This window comes from Dipodomys merriami, unplaced genomic scaffold, assembly GCF_024711535.1.
Source record: "Dipodomys merriami isolate MVZ:Mamm:240054 unplaced genomic scaffold, mDipMer1.0.p SCAF_4, whole genome shotgun sequence".
Classification (NCBI taxonomy): Eukaryota; Metazoa; Chordata; class Mammalia; order Rodentia; family Heteromyidae; genus Dipodomys; species Dipodomys merriami.
Window position 1 is genome coordinate 12,492,151 of NW_027205603.1, and position 17,759 is coordinate 12,509,909.

The window sequence follows — 17,759 nt, forward strand, 5'->3', positions numbered from 1 at the left end:
GAAGTGTTATTGACCTACTTCAGAGTTGCTTAGTGTCATAGCCTGGGTACCTTGCAGTATAACTATGTGTGGAGAGATTACTTGGTGATGTCACAAAAGCAACTATTACTTATGCCTACGTTACAGATTTGTCCAATAGATGTACAATGGAAATGGTGGGTCTGTGTACCACCTGAGGGTTTACTACTTAGAGGAAGAAGCCAGAAGAGAGTGGGTCAAGTATCTATTCATGAGGAAAAAATAATTCAGGAAAATGTGCTGAACATTTGTGACATTGGCCTGATGTACTGACTAAGGTCTTTCACAAGGACATCATCTGGTGTGTCAGCCAGCACTGTTGTTATTCTCTGGGAAGCTTTTGCCCCATGACAGAAACTTTTCTAAGAAATATTCTTCAGCTAAGAGTCAACTCGGCTTCTCAGCATAGTCTTCCTTGAAACAAGCCATCACTGGGAACTAGAAGGGACATTGGCTTTGATGTGTTCAAGGAAAAACTTTTGGATCCATTTCTGTGTTTGCTAACTTCCTTAGTGATTTTACACTTTTCATATCTTTAAATATCATCTGGTATTTAAATAGCCCAAACCCATATCCCCAGCACGTAAAAACCCAGAATGGAACATTAAAATTTCTGTGCCAGGGCCTGGGAAGGTGGCTCAGTGGTGGAGTGTTTGCCTTGCATGCATGAGGCCCTGGGTTTGATTCCTCAGCACCACAAAAAGAAAAAAGAAAAAAGCCGGAAGTGGCGCTGTGGCTCAAGTGGTAGAGCGCTAGCCTTGAGTTGAAGAGCCGAGGGAGAGTGCCCATGCCCAGAGTTCAGGCCCCACGACCGGATCGCCCCCCCCACCCAAAAAAAAAATTTCTGTGCCAGGTCTTCAGGTGAGTGTCTTAATGGACTTCTTACATTTATACCGCCAACACACTTCTATATATTCTAATATTCTAATATAAACGTCTAATATTTTTCTCCAAAGTTGTTTATTTCCTAAAAGGTAATATTATTTGGACTATTTATAGTTTGATCTCATTTGTTTTTTAATTATCTTTATATAGTTACACAAAGGAGTTGCCATTTAACAAAGCAGTTATAAGAACAACATATCTTGATCAGTCTCTCTCCCTTCAACATTCTCACTTTTCCCCACCCCTCCCCTCTCATTTCCCCACTCTTCTTAATTCTGTAGCATGTACATTGAATTCTGAATTGCTTTCTCCCCCTCCTCCTCTCTTCATTTGTCTACCCTTTTTCCCTTGACCACACCCTATCCCTTTCAAGTCCCCATGCCCTAGCATTTATTTTGCCAAACTTTGCCTTTTTAAGGAATTGCACTGCTTGTATTCTCCTTAAATCTACCATATTTTAGTTAATGCATATGTATACGCTTGCATACCACCCAACATATTTACATATAAGTCTATAAGTTAAATATAAGGGGAAAATATGATGCTTATTTATGACTATTGTTCAGGGAGACTCTCTTTTTTCAGATCATAGAGCTAAGAACTTAGGTTTTTCCTCTGATTTTCATCTGCGTAGATATTCATTGCCCCACATGCTTTGCCCGTTGGAGGACTGGATGCCCATAATGGTTTACAGCCCCAAAGGGGAAAAAGTAATGTCCTCTGCTTGGAGATCTCAAAGTGTAAGTAGAGTTATAGAAAAGTATCAAATGAAAAAAGCTTAACAGAACTGTCAGTGGAAGGCAGGCTGAATGAATACTGAACTGTCACTGTGCTAGGAGAAAACCTTGTCCCATCTGAAAGCTCCTCATTTATTGATGTGATTCTCTCAGAGCTGGAAGATTTCACAGTATGACTTAAGTTTGACCTTAGCCGCAGAAAACCATCAAGGTCTGTTACTTCAGTGTACAGAGAGTTAAGATAACTTATCTTGTTTGCTCACACATTGGAAAAATGCCTCATAACAAGTGTGTTATGTCTAAAACACCGTGCTTTGTCCTGTCAGCCCACGAATCACTGTGGACAACAGAGTTCAATGTGAGCAGGAGACTGTAATGTTCACAAGAGAGCAAATGCTGGATCTCATTTCATGTGAATGCAGGACTCTCAAAAGACTAGGGCTATGCTTTATAAAAATCAGACAAAAAAGAGAATAGAAATCTACTGTTTTCGATTCAATTCAGTCAATTATAAACCATCAACCAGTTAAAACATCAACCGGCTTTCCATGGCACAGTGGAAGAAAAGGCCCTCAAACCAAACAAAATGGTAAGGTCTGTGAGCAGACCCCACCCAGTACCTGCATACTGGCAAACTTGGAAGAGGTCACACCCACATCCACTGAGTTCACACCTGGATTTGATGTGGCCACACCTTTCTCCCACCTGGTCCCATCTTTTTTTACGAGGTCCCACCTGCCTTTACCTGGCCACACCTTTCCCCACCCCTACCCTAGATAAGGCCTAGCCCAGGGCCAGATGTTCTCTTTGCCAGCCGCATGGAGTGCCAACCTGGTCTGGTACCAACTGGTCTACTGAATAAACCTACCCCTTACCTAAATACCACGTGCATCGTGTGGTTCTTACTTGGCCACCTCTTCTTTAAAAACCTAGCAATCATGTCTGGGAGAACATCTTTAGATTAATTCTTATGTTGCCATGGTAGAGTGAATGTAGAGGCTGTTGTGTCTTTCTTTTCTAAAAATCTTTATTATGAAGATTTCTATATTTGTGTTTTCTGATCTTTACAGTTGGCTTTTTGACTTAGTAACTGAGTCAGACTTCATTTAAATATCTATTTAAGGTAAAAATATTTACTCTTGGATACCCATGGTTAGACATACAAGTATTATTTTAAGTGATTTAGGAGGTAAATTTAATACCTTCTATGCCAGTGAAACATGTACAACTACGTGTTCAAGTGAGAAGCTTGAGCGATATTCCTTGTCCTTGCAGACATCCTGGTGCCTTGCTGGGTGAAGGGGATTTCCCACCCAGCTCTGAAAAGTCTAGAGGTGAGAGAAGCAATTCCTTGAATTGCAGATGTCATGCTATTTTAGCCTTAGGAGAGCTTTGTTACATAGAATGCTCTGGTTTTGCCTTGATTCCTTCCCTAAATCATTTGATTCACTGGCTTCTGAGTAGCCTCTAAGTACCTCCCTATATGGAAAGTATGAGCTGACCTCTGAGCTACTTCCATAGATGGACAGTTTTGCAGGTACCTGAGTATTCCCACATAAGGTCTGCTTTTGTTGGGTGTGGTCTCCACCCCAAGCATGTAGTTTTTGTCTTTAAAAGCTTTGTTTAAGCTTTGTACTGGGCTGCAGGTCTTTTGAGACAGGAGTCTACCTTCAGACACCAGCTTTCCAATAAAGACTCCCAATTTGACCTCACAAGATGTGACTTCTCTGTTTCTTGCTGACTGAACTCCCTTACAACACAATTATACTTGAAGAACATAAATATGCTTAGTATTCAAAGAAGCTGTTGAAAATTATATTACAGTGGCACAAAAGTTGAACATAGATTAATTTTATTTGTTTAACAAAATAACTGATTGGTTTCAACTTCTTTTTCACATGTGTCTGGTGTTTTTTTTTCTACTATTAATTTTTTTCTGAGTAAGATTTCCTAAGCAGACAAGACTGGATTCAAATGCATAATGTGCCTGCCTCACTTTCCAAAAGTTGGGATTATGGGCATGAACCACCATATCTGGTTAAAATATTACTTTAACTGTTACCAGACAGAGGGGAAGTATAGTGAAGCTCCCCTTTAAATATAGAATTCTTCACTGACTTCAGTCACTGACTTCTGGACTTTGATTGCAGAATAAGAATTTCTGGATAAGTCACAATGGTAAGAAAACTTGGCAGAGCTTAAGTAAACAAGCAAGGAAACAGACAGACAAAAAGCAGACAAACAGAAGGTCAAGGGCACACTCCAGCAGACGTTGGATGCTCTCAGGGACACAAAGACACAGACACAGACACGCATAAGGAGACATCCAGAAAGACACATAGCAACTTGGGCTGTTGGGTATATATAGGTAAAGGCATGGGATCTGGCTTTAAGTTAAACAAAGCTAGGTGCTTTTTCTTTGCTTTAACAACACCTGGTGCTATTCTCTGAGTTTCCAGGTAAGAATACATTCTGCCATAAAACAGATCCTTATGAAACAAGGAGATGTCCTGCTATCTGCATTTTGGGGCATCCTGTCAGGCAGTTGTGAATTGTTGGGTGAGAAATGCATCCCTTAGGAAAGAATGTATTCAGTTGCCTCTCTTTGAAGCAAAGATAGCATTTCTAAATTTCTAGATACAATATTTCTGAGTTGCCTACACCAGGCCTCAATTTCCATAAGTTATCCTGCTTCCTTTCTCCCCAAACGACTTTTGTTCTTAAGTACATGAAGGAAAATCTCCTGTATTTGCTGTTAGCTGACCATACCTCATTTTTCCTAGTCTTTTCAGTTTCATAACTTCACTGCCTCTGCAGATAATGTGCCATTAGATAAACAGTACCTTTGGTTATTCATTAGCAGGCAGGGCTATGACTTACTGACTGCCCTGCAAGAGAAGAAACACATTGTGTTTAGCTGCTTAGCCAGAAGACAGACCCACAATGAACTCCAAACACTCCTACGTGACACTAAGTGATGGTCACTTGATCCCTGTTCTGGGCTTTGGCACCTACACACCTGAAGAGGTAAGTCATCGTTTGGTGAATGGTTCAAAGGAAAATAACTAGGATGAGAGGAAGTTGATCTGTGCTGTGAACACATCCATTTCTTGTATGAGTACTGGGACTCACTTGGTTCTCAGGTTTATTTTCCAGGTTAGAGCTAAGCCATGTAAAAGGGAGAAGACTTTTAGAGCCAGAATATTTAATCACATACTGCACATCATATTTTCCTCTGTGTTTGATTTGTGTCCCAGCATGGAGGAAAAAAGGAAAGTCATTCTTCAAGAACACTGCCTGCCAGCTTCCTTGCTTGGATATTGATTGCAACTGGAATAGTTTCTGTGTTTATTTCTATAGTTCATGAAGAGTTATAGAAGGCAAGATATAGAGAAATCAGTAAAGTTGATAAGAATAGTAAACAGAATAAAAGATGGAGAGGCACTGCTGTTCAGGTTTAGGGGAACCTTAAACCTCTCAGAGCCAATATTGGACCTGGGCTAAGTAGAATTTCCATGCACCATTTTCACCGCAGGGTGTGAGAGCACTAGGATTTAATTATCTTGTCAACAAAAGAATGGAGGGGGGTGCAATTGTATAGGGGGGAAGAATATACCAAGTTTTGGGTTTTTCTTTTTGAGAATATACTCTTTGGAGGAATCAGGAAGTGGGAATCCTGATTCAAAGACCCGGTGTGCAGAATCTTTCAGAGCATTAAGAAGTCATAATAATCAATTAATTAGAATACTAATAAAAGGTCCCTGATCAAGAAGTTGCAAAGGGCAAGATGGTAGAAAATCACTGTGCAATGTCCCTTTAAAAAAGAGATTGTCAAGGCTTCAAGCACAGAAGCCCCAGGCTGACCTTTGGTCACTTTGACACTTGGTGGGAGTGGTGTAGGGAAAATGGTAGATCCTCCTGTCCTACAAGACATCCCAGGAAGTGGGCAAGAATTCTATTTGTTTCTCATGGATGACTTCTGGCTTCCATCTCACACTTTACCTTACCTCAACTGCTGGAAATTTACCTGACATTATCCATGTAGTGTTAGCAGGATTGGGACATAATAAGGGTATGTATGAGCTAGTGGTCCTTCTTAATGTATGTTCTATAACTTTCCACAGAAGTTACCTGATACAGATGAGTTCCCTGAAACTTGAATCCATAGCTTTGCTTCCTGAAAGATTTTAGGAAATTTCCGAAGAGAAATAGTGAACCTGTAAGTCTTTGGAGAGTACAGTAGGATGGAGGTCAGGGGAGAACCAAGGACTCCACTATAGCCTCTGCTTTGTAAAGCCTTTGAGTCCATTTATACCTCAGAAAGTCTGGTATGATAGCAGGCAAGGGCAGTAAAAGGCATTATGTAGTCTAAAGTCCTTTTTAGATTGCTGCTTGATTGGTTAATTAGCAGCAGTGAAAGATTGACTGTTCTGCACACCTTTTCAGCTATGCCCTTAGTTCTGCATTGCATATTTTATGTCAGTCATGGGGCTTGAACTCAGGGCCTGGACACTGTTCCTGAGGGCTTTTTTTTTTTTTCTTAAGGCTAGCACTCTACCACTTGAGCTACAGTGCCAGTTCCAGTTTTTTGGAGGTTAATTGGAGATAAGCATCTCATGGCCTTTCTGCCAGGGCTGGCTTCCGACTGTAATCCTCAGATCTCAGTCTCCTTAGTAGCTGGGATGACAGGCGTGAGCCACCAGTGCCCAGCTACACAGTAATTTTTTTACTTTTATTTTTTAAACTTTTTTTTACTCTTTATGATATGAAATTTCACATCTTTATCCAAATTGGTAAAACAATCATTTTAAACCTTAGTTCATATCTTCCTTTAACAAAGAAATTTGGTTTTAAAGACTGGAACTAACATGAAAAATTCCTTACGTGATGAAGATAACGTCTTCTCTTTTTTAAAAAAATGTATCTAATGAGTATATTTTCCTGGTTAGTTTCATGTTTAGATCTATAAAATGGAGAGAAAAGATATGTAGACAAGAGTTATATCACACAATGCTCTTTGTCAAAGTGTCTGCTTGGCTCGGTTTGGCACTTGTACTTTATCATAAACTGTAAGATGGTAGATTTTTCTAAACCACTGGTACAAAGAGTGAAATTATTTATGTATTATTTTCCGTTAGCACACTGAATTTTTGTGTATCCTGGAAATTAGACTGTGAAACTCAGTAAATAATTAGTAGCTTTCTTTGTAGACAACATCTCCCTTGTTGGGTAATAGATGATACCGTACATCTTCATGGAGAGCATCATATAAATTCGCAGCATATTTTTCAGTATTTTGTCATAAATACACTTCTGTGTTAATTTTCTTGGTGACCTCACTATAATTATCACATGATTATTCTAATATTCTGAAATATTCCTGGAGTCTTCTGATGCCAAAAATTAACTAAGATTACTTGATTCTGAAGACTTTTTAGGATATAAAATTCTTGCTTTAAAATAGGAAAAGAAACAAAAGTCGGTTGAATTCCAGTACCTCAAATGCAGAATTCACCAAAGGTATTTTCCAAAGTCTGTTGTTCTGAAGGTAACTCCATCTGCCTGTGTCCTCTTAGATCTGTGTTGGAGATTCTATCCCATCTTGCTGAAGAGAAAAATAATCTCTTGTGAGCAATTGAGTGGTCTGAAGAAAACTATAATTAGAAACTTCCTTCTAGTCAAGGAACTGTCCACATGGTTCACTTGGAGCTACCTCTCATGATATTTTGGCTGCTCTTCTAGCTCCCGAAGAGTCAGACGTTGGAGGGTGTCAAGTTAGCCATAGATGCCGGCTTCCGCCATATTGACACTGCTTATTCTTACCAAGTAGAAGAGGAGGTAGGGCAGGCCATTCGAGGCAAGATCCAAGAGGGCATTGTGAAGAGGGAAGACATATTCCTCACCTCAAAGGTATTGGTCTATAGTGTGTAAGTATGCAAATGAATGATGCAATGTTGAGAGATGAAATTGTGTTATTTAATCAGTGCTTACTTGTGAAAATTACTTATTGGTACAACACTTTTTTGCATTTTATTCACTTCTAATACCCAGTAAGAGTCATTGGGAGATAATGATTTTTTTTACTTACTGTGTATAAATTTTAGCTTTAATTTCTCCTTTATTTGGTAAGAAAACGTGATGGGAGCTTTATTGAGTGAATAAGCAAGCAAACACACAGAAAGACAGACCAAAAGAAGACAGACAAACAAGCTGGGCTCATGCCTGTAATCCTAGCTACTCAGGAGGCTGAGATCTGAGGATTGTGGTTCAAAAGCCAGCCCTGGCAGGAAAGTCTGTGAGACTCTTATCTCCAGCAAACCACCAGAAAACCGGAAGTGGTGCTGTGGCTCAAGTGGTAGAGTGCTAGCCTTGAGCTTAAGAGTTGAGGGACAGTTCCCAGTCCCAGAGTTCAAGCCCAAGACCAACAAAAATAAACACACAAAAAAAGACAAACAGAAGGACAGAGGCACACTCAAACAGAGTGTGGGTATTCTGGAAGGGAGATAGAGACACACGCCCCTTTACTTTTAAGAGCCTCATTTCAATGCAAAGTTATTAAGCATGGGCAGTGAAACCCCAAAGAGATCTGATCAAAGTATGTTTTTCCTTATTCAGAACTGGACAACTTTCTGACATTTCTTATCATTCATAACATCAGTTTTTACATTTCAAAGTTTTAAAGAAAATATAAAAAGTTTTTGGATAATAAACAAGATGCTGCAAACGAGTGTCCAACACACATGAAAACGTAATTCCTTCAACCATGTAAATGGAAGGTGCTAACCGCTTAGTTATGTAAATGGATGGAAACAGAGTTCATACGTTGAATGTTATTATTGCTTCATAAAAATTTATCCCTCTAGACATTTGTTCTTAGATTTGATAATAATAGTCAAACATGGTCAATAGGTCAGATGAAAGGAAACTCAAGATTGAAAGGTACACCTTTCCTTATGAACATCAGTTTCAATGCAGGACAAAATGTATCAATATTAGGTAAAATTAATGCCTCAACTTGAATTACTTATTAACTCAATGAAATTCTATTCTTGACTCGCTTCAGCTTTGGTGCACTTTCCATCGTCCAGAAATGGTCCGATCTAACCTGGAAAAGTCCCTAGAAAAACTACAATTGGACTATGTTGATCTCTATCTCATTCATTATCCAGTACCAATGAAGGTAGGCAATTTATCTTAATAATAATTATTATTTTTTTGGGTCCGGGCATGGGGCCTGAACTCTGGGTCTGGGTGCTGTCCCTCAGCTCTTCAGCTCAAGGCTAGCGCTCTACCACTTGAGCCACAGCGCCACTTCCGGCTTTTTTCTTTTTGTTTATGTGGTGCTGAGGAATCGAACCCAGGGCCTCGAGCATGCAAGGCAAGTGCTCTACCACTGAGCCACCTTCCCAGCCCATCTTAATAATTTTTTACATGAATTTTTTATGACTAATTTTGATGGTCTAACCATCAATTTCTTAGAACACTTAGAAATGTGTATGTACTGAATATGTTTTACACATTTCCCTAGGAAAATTATACAACATTGAAAAGACCAAAAAATGTAGTGAACACTAAATTAACAGTTTAGAAGTAGACCTCAGAAATGACTGTACTCATGTACCATGTTTGTCTGCATTATTAGTGATTTGCTTGGATTTTTGTCCCAGCTTTTTCTCTTGGTGGCAAATGTGACTTTGAGATAGTTCAAGCTTCATGCTCTCTAATTCTTCATAGTATGTCTGGATCTTTGACCATCAAAATCATTTATGCACAAAATTTTCTTTGTTTCATACACCTTCCTTTGGATTCAGGAGTATTATAAACAGTGCCAGTTGTTTAGTCTGGGTCATCAATAGGTATGTTTGTGGTAGACAAGAAAATGCAACTACTGACTTTCTCTGTTTTAAAAATAAGGCATTTCACCAAAAGAAGCTTTAGGAGTAGGCAGAGGATAACATATCGAACAGTGGACCTGTGAAAATATTTGATAATATATTTTATTGATCTAAGAGAATGGAATAGCCCAGAGATTTTTTTAGGACTTCACATGCAAGCCTTTTCATGGATATCAGGTGTGGTATGGTCTCCACTTATTTTCATGCATACTCAGGTTTGGGTGATTGAATGGGATTGATGTAAGTCCTTCTTTTCTAGCCAGGGAAGGAAGATTTTCCAACAGATGAACATGGAAAGTCAATGTTGGACACAGTGGACCTTTTGGCCACATGGGAAGTGAGTACTTGAAGGAGAGACTACAGAGGAAGCTGGACAGGGAGAGCTTGATCATGTCTCCATGGTATAGAATGGGATGGATAACCTTGGGGGTTGAAATTCACTGTATTGACGATGGTGTTTTCCTGCAGTGGATGTGAAGGATCCACTAATGGAATCTAATAGTGTGTGAGAGAAGAAGAATTGAAAATCTTGGGTCACATATATAGTTTCCTTTTCTAACATGGTAAAATAGAAATTCTTTTCCTGCCTCTTACTCTTTGATTATTATTACCACTTTTTCTTCTTCAAAATGATTTCTAGTTAGCTTCATTATCACTTTTAGGTAGTGCTCTTTCCTTCTCCTCATTTTTCTTTTTTTCTTTTTCCTAGTTCAAGGGTCTTGTACATGCTGGGCAAGTGATCAACCACTGAGTAACACTCCCATTCCGTGACTCTGTGTGTGTGTGTGTGTGTGTGTGTGTGTGTGTGTGTGTGTGTGTGTGTGTGTGTGTGTGTGTATGTGTAAGTTGTTCAAGCTCACATCTGTGCAAGTGAGTCTTTATAACCATTTCTCCCCTAGGCCATGGAGAAATGTAAGGATGCAGGACTGGCCAAGTCCATCGGGGTGTCTAACTTCAACCGCAGGCAGCTGGAGATGATTTTGAACAAGCCAGGGCTCAAGTACAAGCCTGTCTGCAACCAGGTGAGCTGCCTCAGTCTCCTCTAATTCTTGCATTTATTTTCTTGCATAGGTATTTCTGTCAAATACTCCTTTCCTTATCCTCACTCCGTCCATCTTTTATCTGTAGCACAGAAGATTTTAGAAGACTCAATAGATATGGAAAACGCTCAGTTGTGGTTCTGCCAGTAAAAGTTTTAGTGTCCAAATAATATGATTCTATATCATTTCATTTAGTATTCATCTATGAAGAATTATAAATGTTAGAAGGGTGAAGGTGGTCTAGGAGGAACTCTGTATAACAAAGACACCTGTGGAAACAATGCACAGCAAAGAAAGAGAGGGAAATATGTGACTGGTTATTGCTTGTGTGGAGTTTGGATGCTTCTCTCCTGTGTTTTTTTATCCCTGGCTTTAGTGGTCTGGATCACACCTATAAAAGACAAATGGGAAAGGCATGCAGGTTAGACTGTTGTGTCATCTGTATATAGTGATATTAATGGTGCATGAAATGGGTGCTGGGGAACTTATCACAGAACGTAGAGCTGACTCCATGCCTGAAAACTTTTTAGTTTCTTTGCTTCTCTTTGCTTTCTGACTGCTAATCAGATTTTAAGTATATTTGTCCTGTTCTTGATTCTGTGCTGTCATTTACTTTCTGACTCCTTCCAGGCATGGGGTAAGGACTTTTGATTGGAAATAAAGGTTACAAATTGCTCAACTTTTATACAATGGTACAACATTTGGAATTCACAATATGAATATTTACAAGGTTAATGAATTTTAGTATTTGTTTTTGTTCATATGTTTTAATCTTTATCCCACATAGCTGACATGTTGTCACATTTCAGAGGATTTCTGTGGGTTGATCTGCATATCTCTCTCTAGTATTTTGTTGAATTTCTTCAACATAAGCTATAGAAATCTCCAGAGACCTCAGGGACATGTAAGAATGAAGACATTCTCTTATACACAGTCAATCATAATCCTGTGAGTACATCCAAGAGAATTAACGATAATTTCCTTAGCTCATTTCAATCCAACGTACATTCATATTTCCTGTGGATTTCTGAAACCTCTCACAGTTCTCTCTTTCTGAGTTCCCACTCTCATCTATATGTTCCCTTGTGGTGTGCTTCTCAAGCTCTTGTAAGCCCAATGAATCACCTCATCTGTGTCTTTGAAATACAAAGCTAATAGCTTTTCACATATTTTGGTTTATTACATTTTTGTCTTATAACATCATTGAGTTTTTTGCATTTCAAGGGTTTGTCAATTAGAATAAGACTTGAGTTTTTATTAGATTAAGTTCCAACATTTTGGGCCAGAAATATTCTTTGGGATACTGCATCTCTCAAATACTACCATGATAGGAAGTGTGCTATCATTTTATTAAAAAGGCCCAGCCAGAACTCTTCTTTGTGAATATTTGGTTGGTTTCCTGTGTAGTTAATACTAGCCTGGCTGTCAATAGTGAAGTTCTTATTTCAAAATTAACTTTCAAGTTATTTCACATTAATACTTGAAGAGTATTGATTGATTTTTGGGAGAATTAGATGCCTCCTTGGAGTTTGTGAGTAATGATGGTTTTAATTAAATCTAATCCATTTACGTTTCTTTGTATCACGCAAACAAATTACTCATTACATAAAGATAAGCGACAATTATTTCTGAAAGACAGATACGTTGATATATTCCAATTCAAAAATCACTGTTCTTAGAAGTGAGTTAAAGTAATTTTATCCACCATTGAGAGGGGGAAGGGAAATGTGTTTGTTCTCATTGTAGGACATTTGCTTTGAATCAAGATGACATTGCATTTCACTCAGTGAGTCAGAATGGAGATTACTCTTTATTACTGTTAATGCATAAATCAGACCAAGTGTCACCAGCAAATGCCACCAACCTAGTCCTTCTGTCCTTCACTTGTAGTGATGTCATGAATCATTAACCAAACTCTTGATTTATTGATGATTTCAGAACAAATGTAATGTTGTACAGGTTTGCATTATTGTTCAGCTCTGTTTACTTTCTCCTTTGTGCCAACATTGATGTTTCATGTAAGATGACATACTTCAGTTTTATTTTTTTATTATCTTGAAGTGCAAAGGAGGTGCCATATAACAACACAGTTAATGAATACACTGCATTTTGATCAGTATCATCCCCCTTCAACATTCTCACTCCCTTTCGAACCACCCCTTCCCTTACTTTTCTTAATTTTGTAGTATGCACTATGAACTCTTGACTGGGTTCTCTCCATATTCCCCATTCTTTTGTGTTCTCCTCTTGGCCCCACCCCCCTCTTGCAGGTACTTGTTTCCTGGTGCTGATTTGGTTGAGCTTTGACCTAGTCTTTGATTCTATTGGAGCTCTTCATAGGGTCTCTTACACCTCATTTAATCTGTCGCCATTTGCATACCATCCAACATGTTTACATATAGATTTAAAGTTACATTCAATCTGTTGTAAAATGAAGGAGGCAGTGCAACCTTTGTTTCTATGGGTCTCACTTATTTAAGATGATTTTTTCTAAGTCTTTAAATTTCCTTATGAATAGTACATTATCTTTCTTTCTAATAGATAAGTAGAATTCCATCGTGTTTGTATGTGTGTGGTGTGTGTGTAAATATATATAATGTGATATATATATATATATATACACACACACACACACACACACACACATATATGTATTGCATTCTCTTCTATCTTGCCTATGCACAGGTAGAGTGTCATCCCTACCTCAACCAGAGCAAGCTTCTGGATTTCTGCAAATCCAAGGACATTGTGCTGGTTGCCTATTGTGCCCTGGGATCTCAACGACCTAAACGATGGTAATTAGTACAATATCAGGTTTCCATAAAATACCACTGTGGCTGCATTGTTTAATCCTATGTGCTTAGTTGTCAGGGTTCATTTTAAATTGGGTCAGGGAAGAATTCACATTTCAGAGGAAGCCCTCATAGATGCTGTCCCTTCTATTCTGGCCTAGTCCTGGTGGAGAGTGGGGTATTCTGGCATGTTTTGCAAGTTTCCCAAAGATGTGAGTACTGGGCCTGTGCATTTCAGCCTTTCTGCCTTTACTTCCAGGGTGGACGCAAGTGCTCCAGTTCTCTTGAATGATCCAGTGCTTGTTGCCTTGGCAAAAAAGCACAATCAAAGTCCAGCTCAGATTGCTCTTCGCTACCAACTGGAACGTGGGGTTGTGACCTTGGTTCAGAGTGTCAAAGACAAGGAGATAAAAGAGGACATACAGGTGATGAGTGGTGCTGTGGGCATCAGGTCTCCTGGAAAGAATTCTTTGCATGTATACGGCCATGGATCCTCTGAGCACAGTTTAGCATAAATTATGGCCCCTCATGGTTCCTGTGGATAAGAGATTGCAGGAACTCTTGTAATCCTCTTACCCCCAGCTCAACTAAGAAACAGTACAGCATACTCAAAGAGGGATTGGAGAGGGCACACCGATTTGGATTTCAGCATGAAGTCAGCAGTGTACTTTGAATTCATGTGCAAGGGATGTATTTTCTCCAATTCCTGAAAAGAAGGATTTGGATTAGGTAATTTAGATGACTGAAATTATGATAGTTGTGGTTTGCACTTCCTTCTAGCTATGATGGATTAGGTTTTCATTTTGAGGGTCTTCCTTCAAGATAGGAATCCTTTCTATTTTGCTCATTTTTCTAGATTGTGGATCCTTGTAGTATTAATCACCCCTTAAACAATCCTCTTAGTACAAACTACATTTAGGTTCATGATTCTTTAGCTTGAAATTTTGCCATTGCTCAAGCCTGAACTCATCCAAGTTTTTCTGTCTAAGTTAAGTTTGCTCACATGTTAGTCAAGAAACTACTGTCATGTATGGTAGGATTTGAAGACCTTCTATTATTAATTAGTCAGCCTCCTGAGGTTCCCAACTCTAGTTTTCATCTACCAACCAACTAGCCCAGATTCTTCTCTTCACATAGTACCCTACCAACTCTATGAGAACTTGCAAAGCCTTTTAGGCATAGGTTTAACATGGTCACATTATTGCTTTTGCTCATTTCTAACAATCAATGCAAATTACAAAACAGGCAAAATTCAAGGGGTGAGGGAACTGACAAGAATTCACAGTGGAAGAAATTTCAGAATCATGTAGGAGTGCAGAGACAAGGAAGTATGAATTACTGGGAGGCCTTCTTATGTTCTGTTTGCCAAATTGTGTATTCTCAGTGTGAGCCTTTCAGATTGTGATGCATTTTCTGGAATAGCTTTTCATAAACTTTACTTGTCTCCATTCTATCTTCAATTGTTTTCTAATTGTCTCATTTCTTATCTCCAACTGCATAAATTATAGGGGAAAATAAGCTTGCCTTACATTTTTATTATTTAAAAATAACATGGGCTGTGTACCGGTGGCTCTCATCTGTACACCTAGCTACTCAGAAGGCAGAGATCTGAGGATTGCTTGAAGGCAGCCTGGAACTCATGGGCCTATCTACAGTTAGCCATCAACAATCTGGAAGTTATGCTGTGGTTCAAGTAGTAGAGTGGTAGCCTTGAGCAGATAAAGCTCAGGGATAATGCCTAGGCCCTGAGTTCAAGCCCTAGGACAAGCACAAAAAATAGTAATTATAACGGCTTTTTGAGTGTCACATAAAATTTAAAGACACATTTTCAAACTCTGTCCTCACAAAGTGTTTATATATTCAAATTGCCAAATACTGTACTGAAATTGTCAATCTGAAGAGAATTAACTTTTTGAAACATTAAGGATTTGAATCTTTGGTTATTATAATATTAAGCAATTGTTACCTTGTTGAAACTGTTTCTCTGCTGGCCTGCCTGTCTGTTTGTCTGTCTGTCTATCTGCCCATCCATCCATCCATCTGTCCATCCATCTGTATGTCTGTCTCTATCTTTGTCTTTGTCTCTGTCTCTGTCTCTGTTTCTCTCTCTCTCTCTCACACACACACACACATGTATACACCATGTCAGGAAGTTAACAAGGATTTGGGGACACATTTGTTTCAATATTTTAGCATTTATTGAAAGTCACTTTGATGTTTAGGGTGTCCTAAATTTAATCTTAAAGGGACTTTTCTTTAATCATCACCTGAGTAGCATTTGTTCTTTATGTGTTTCATAGGTTTTAGAAAGCATTAGACATTTCAAACATTTTTTGGATTTCATTGAATCTGATTGACTAGAAGTTTCAAGACTAACAAAAACACAGGCTAGGTATACTAAAAACTTTCATTTGTGTTGTAGATTTTTGAATTCCAGTTGCCTTTAGAGGATGTGAAAGTCCTAGATGGCCTGAACAGAAATTTTAGATATGCTCCTGCTCCATTGTAAGTAACTTTGTTAAAGATATTGCTTCACTTTCTTTTCTTTTCAAGGCCCTTCCTTCCCAAACACTGCCTTGGATCTTAAAAGGTTTCCATGGAAGCAGAAAACAGAATACTTGCTTTTGCATTTCTGAAATATGCATTTTGTAATGTGGTGAATAGAAATACTTTGAGAAGAGAGATTCAAAACCATGGGAAGTGAAGGAGGAAAAGCTCAATTGTTGAAGAAAATACATAGTTACTACAAAAATTTTAATTCCTTCCTCAAGTTCTAGGTGTGTAGAATATGACACTGAACATGGATTCTAAATGAGGATACATAAAGAATATATCCTGCATGTGTCTGTGGAGATTTTAATTTATATTGGAAATAAATTTAATACATTTGAAAGGGGACTCAAAATTTAGAATTGCCTGAGGTTAAAAATTAGGAGATACATATACATATATATGTAATTACTATAGAGAAAAATAAAGGGTAAGGTAGAGACATCATAACACAATGCTCTCATGTGGCAATCAGTCAGTAGTTCTCATCACCTATTAAATATCTTGACAGGGCTGGGAAGGTGGCTCAGTGGTAGAGCACTTGCCTTGCATGCATGAGACCCTAGGTTCGATTCCTCAGCACCACATAAGCAGAAAAAAAAGCTGGAAGTGGTGCTGTGGCTCAAGTGGTAGAGCGCTAGCCTTGAGCTGAAGAGCTGAGGGACAGCGCCCAGGCCCAGAGTTCAGGCCTATGACCCGACCCGCCCCCCTCAAAAAAATCTTGACAGATGCTGATTTTTAATCACTTTATCCTTTGTGTTTTTTATGATAAATCTACCAATCATCTGGCAAGATATAGAAGTGTCTATGTTAAATGATATTCTTTCCATATCTGAATCTCACCTAGTAGGTTTTTTGCAATGGGCAGAGAGTAATCAATAAATTAGTAAACCAGGGGTGAAATTCCTAACCATGAATCACACACTTTATAGTAATTTTCATGTTGGTAAAGGATGGAATTACTTCTGTAGTAAACTTGATAAAAGCAGCTTCCATCCTCCTTGAGAAATGAGGTAGAAAGGACTATTTTTCCTTTCTTTGCTTTGGAAGGTTGACAGAAACAATAAAGAAAAATAAAATGTATCAAGGTTCACAGATTCTGCATTGTGTTATGTTCTTTCTAAGCAAGAGAGAAGGCCAGAAAAAATTTAGTCTTTATATTGTAAAAGCATGCTACATAAAGTCATAGTCATAAAAATTAGAACAGCAAATTCTCACCTGATCTGGTCATGTCATGATTTCCAATGGAATAATAGTTCTATAGATATAATATCTTCTCTAAAAACAGATCCTAGAGCTCATGATTTGCATTCTTTGTCTTTGTAGCCTTCTTGGTCACCCTAATTATCCGTTTTCTGATGAATACTGAAATGGAGGCCTGTGTGACGTCTTCTGCTTGAAGCTCCTGTGTGGAGAGGGTCTTGGGAGGCCTTGTGGCTCTGCCCTTTGGATATATCTGTTCCACTCCATTGGTGATGCTCAGTGGTTTCACTCAGCTAAAGCTGAGTCCCCTAGGCTGGAAGAGAAGGCTGTACATTGTCATCACTTTCTGAAATAAACGCAAAGTTGTTTCCCTAAAGATTCTTCCTAACACTGTCTTTGTCACTTTCATGTTTCCCCCCTCTCACCTTCTATAAATAACCCAAACTGATTTGGCCAGAAGTGTATAGACAGGTATCAGGGACCATGCTAGTCATTTTCTCTCAGACTACAAATTGATCACCATTATTTTGAGATTAGAAATCACATATGAGATTTAATAATCATACAGTCTTCTCTTTAGAAAAGAATAAAATTTGTTTTCATACATGTGTATTTATAATACATATAGTGTGATATTAC

The 17,759-nt window shown here is 38.5% G+C and overlaps 1 protein-coding gene across 1 annotated transcript; it reads left to right on the forward strand.

The window, feature by feature from the left end:
• Positions 1-4,526: 4,526 nt before the first annotated feature.
• On the forward strand, positions 4,527-17,508 carry LOC138805653 (prostaglandin-E(2) 9-reductase-like). Its single transcript, XM_069990559.1, has 9 exons — positions 4,527-4,667; positions 7,383-7,550; positions 8,704-8,820; positions 9,795-9,872; positions 10,435-10,557; positions 13,261-13,370; positions 13,627-13,792; positions 15,790-15,872; positions 17,244-17,508. The coding sequence occupies exons 1-9, from the start codon at positions 4,584-4,586 to the stop codon at positions 17,284-17,286; spliced, it is 972 nt and encodes a 323-aa protein (XP_069846660.1). The 5' UTR covers positions 4,527-4,583; the 3' UTR covers positions 17,287-17,508.
• The last annotated feature ends 251 nt before the right edge of the window (positions 17,509-17,759 follow it).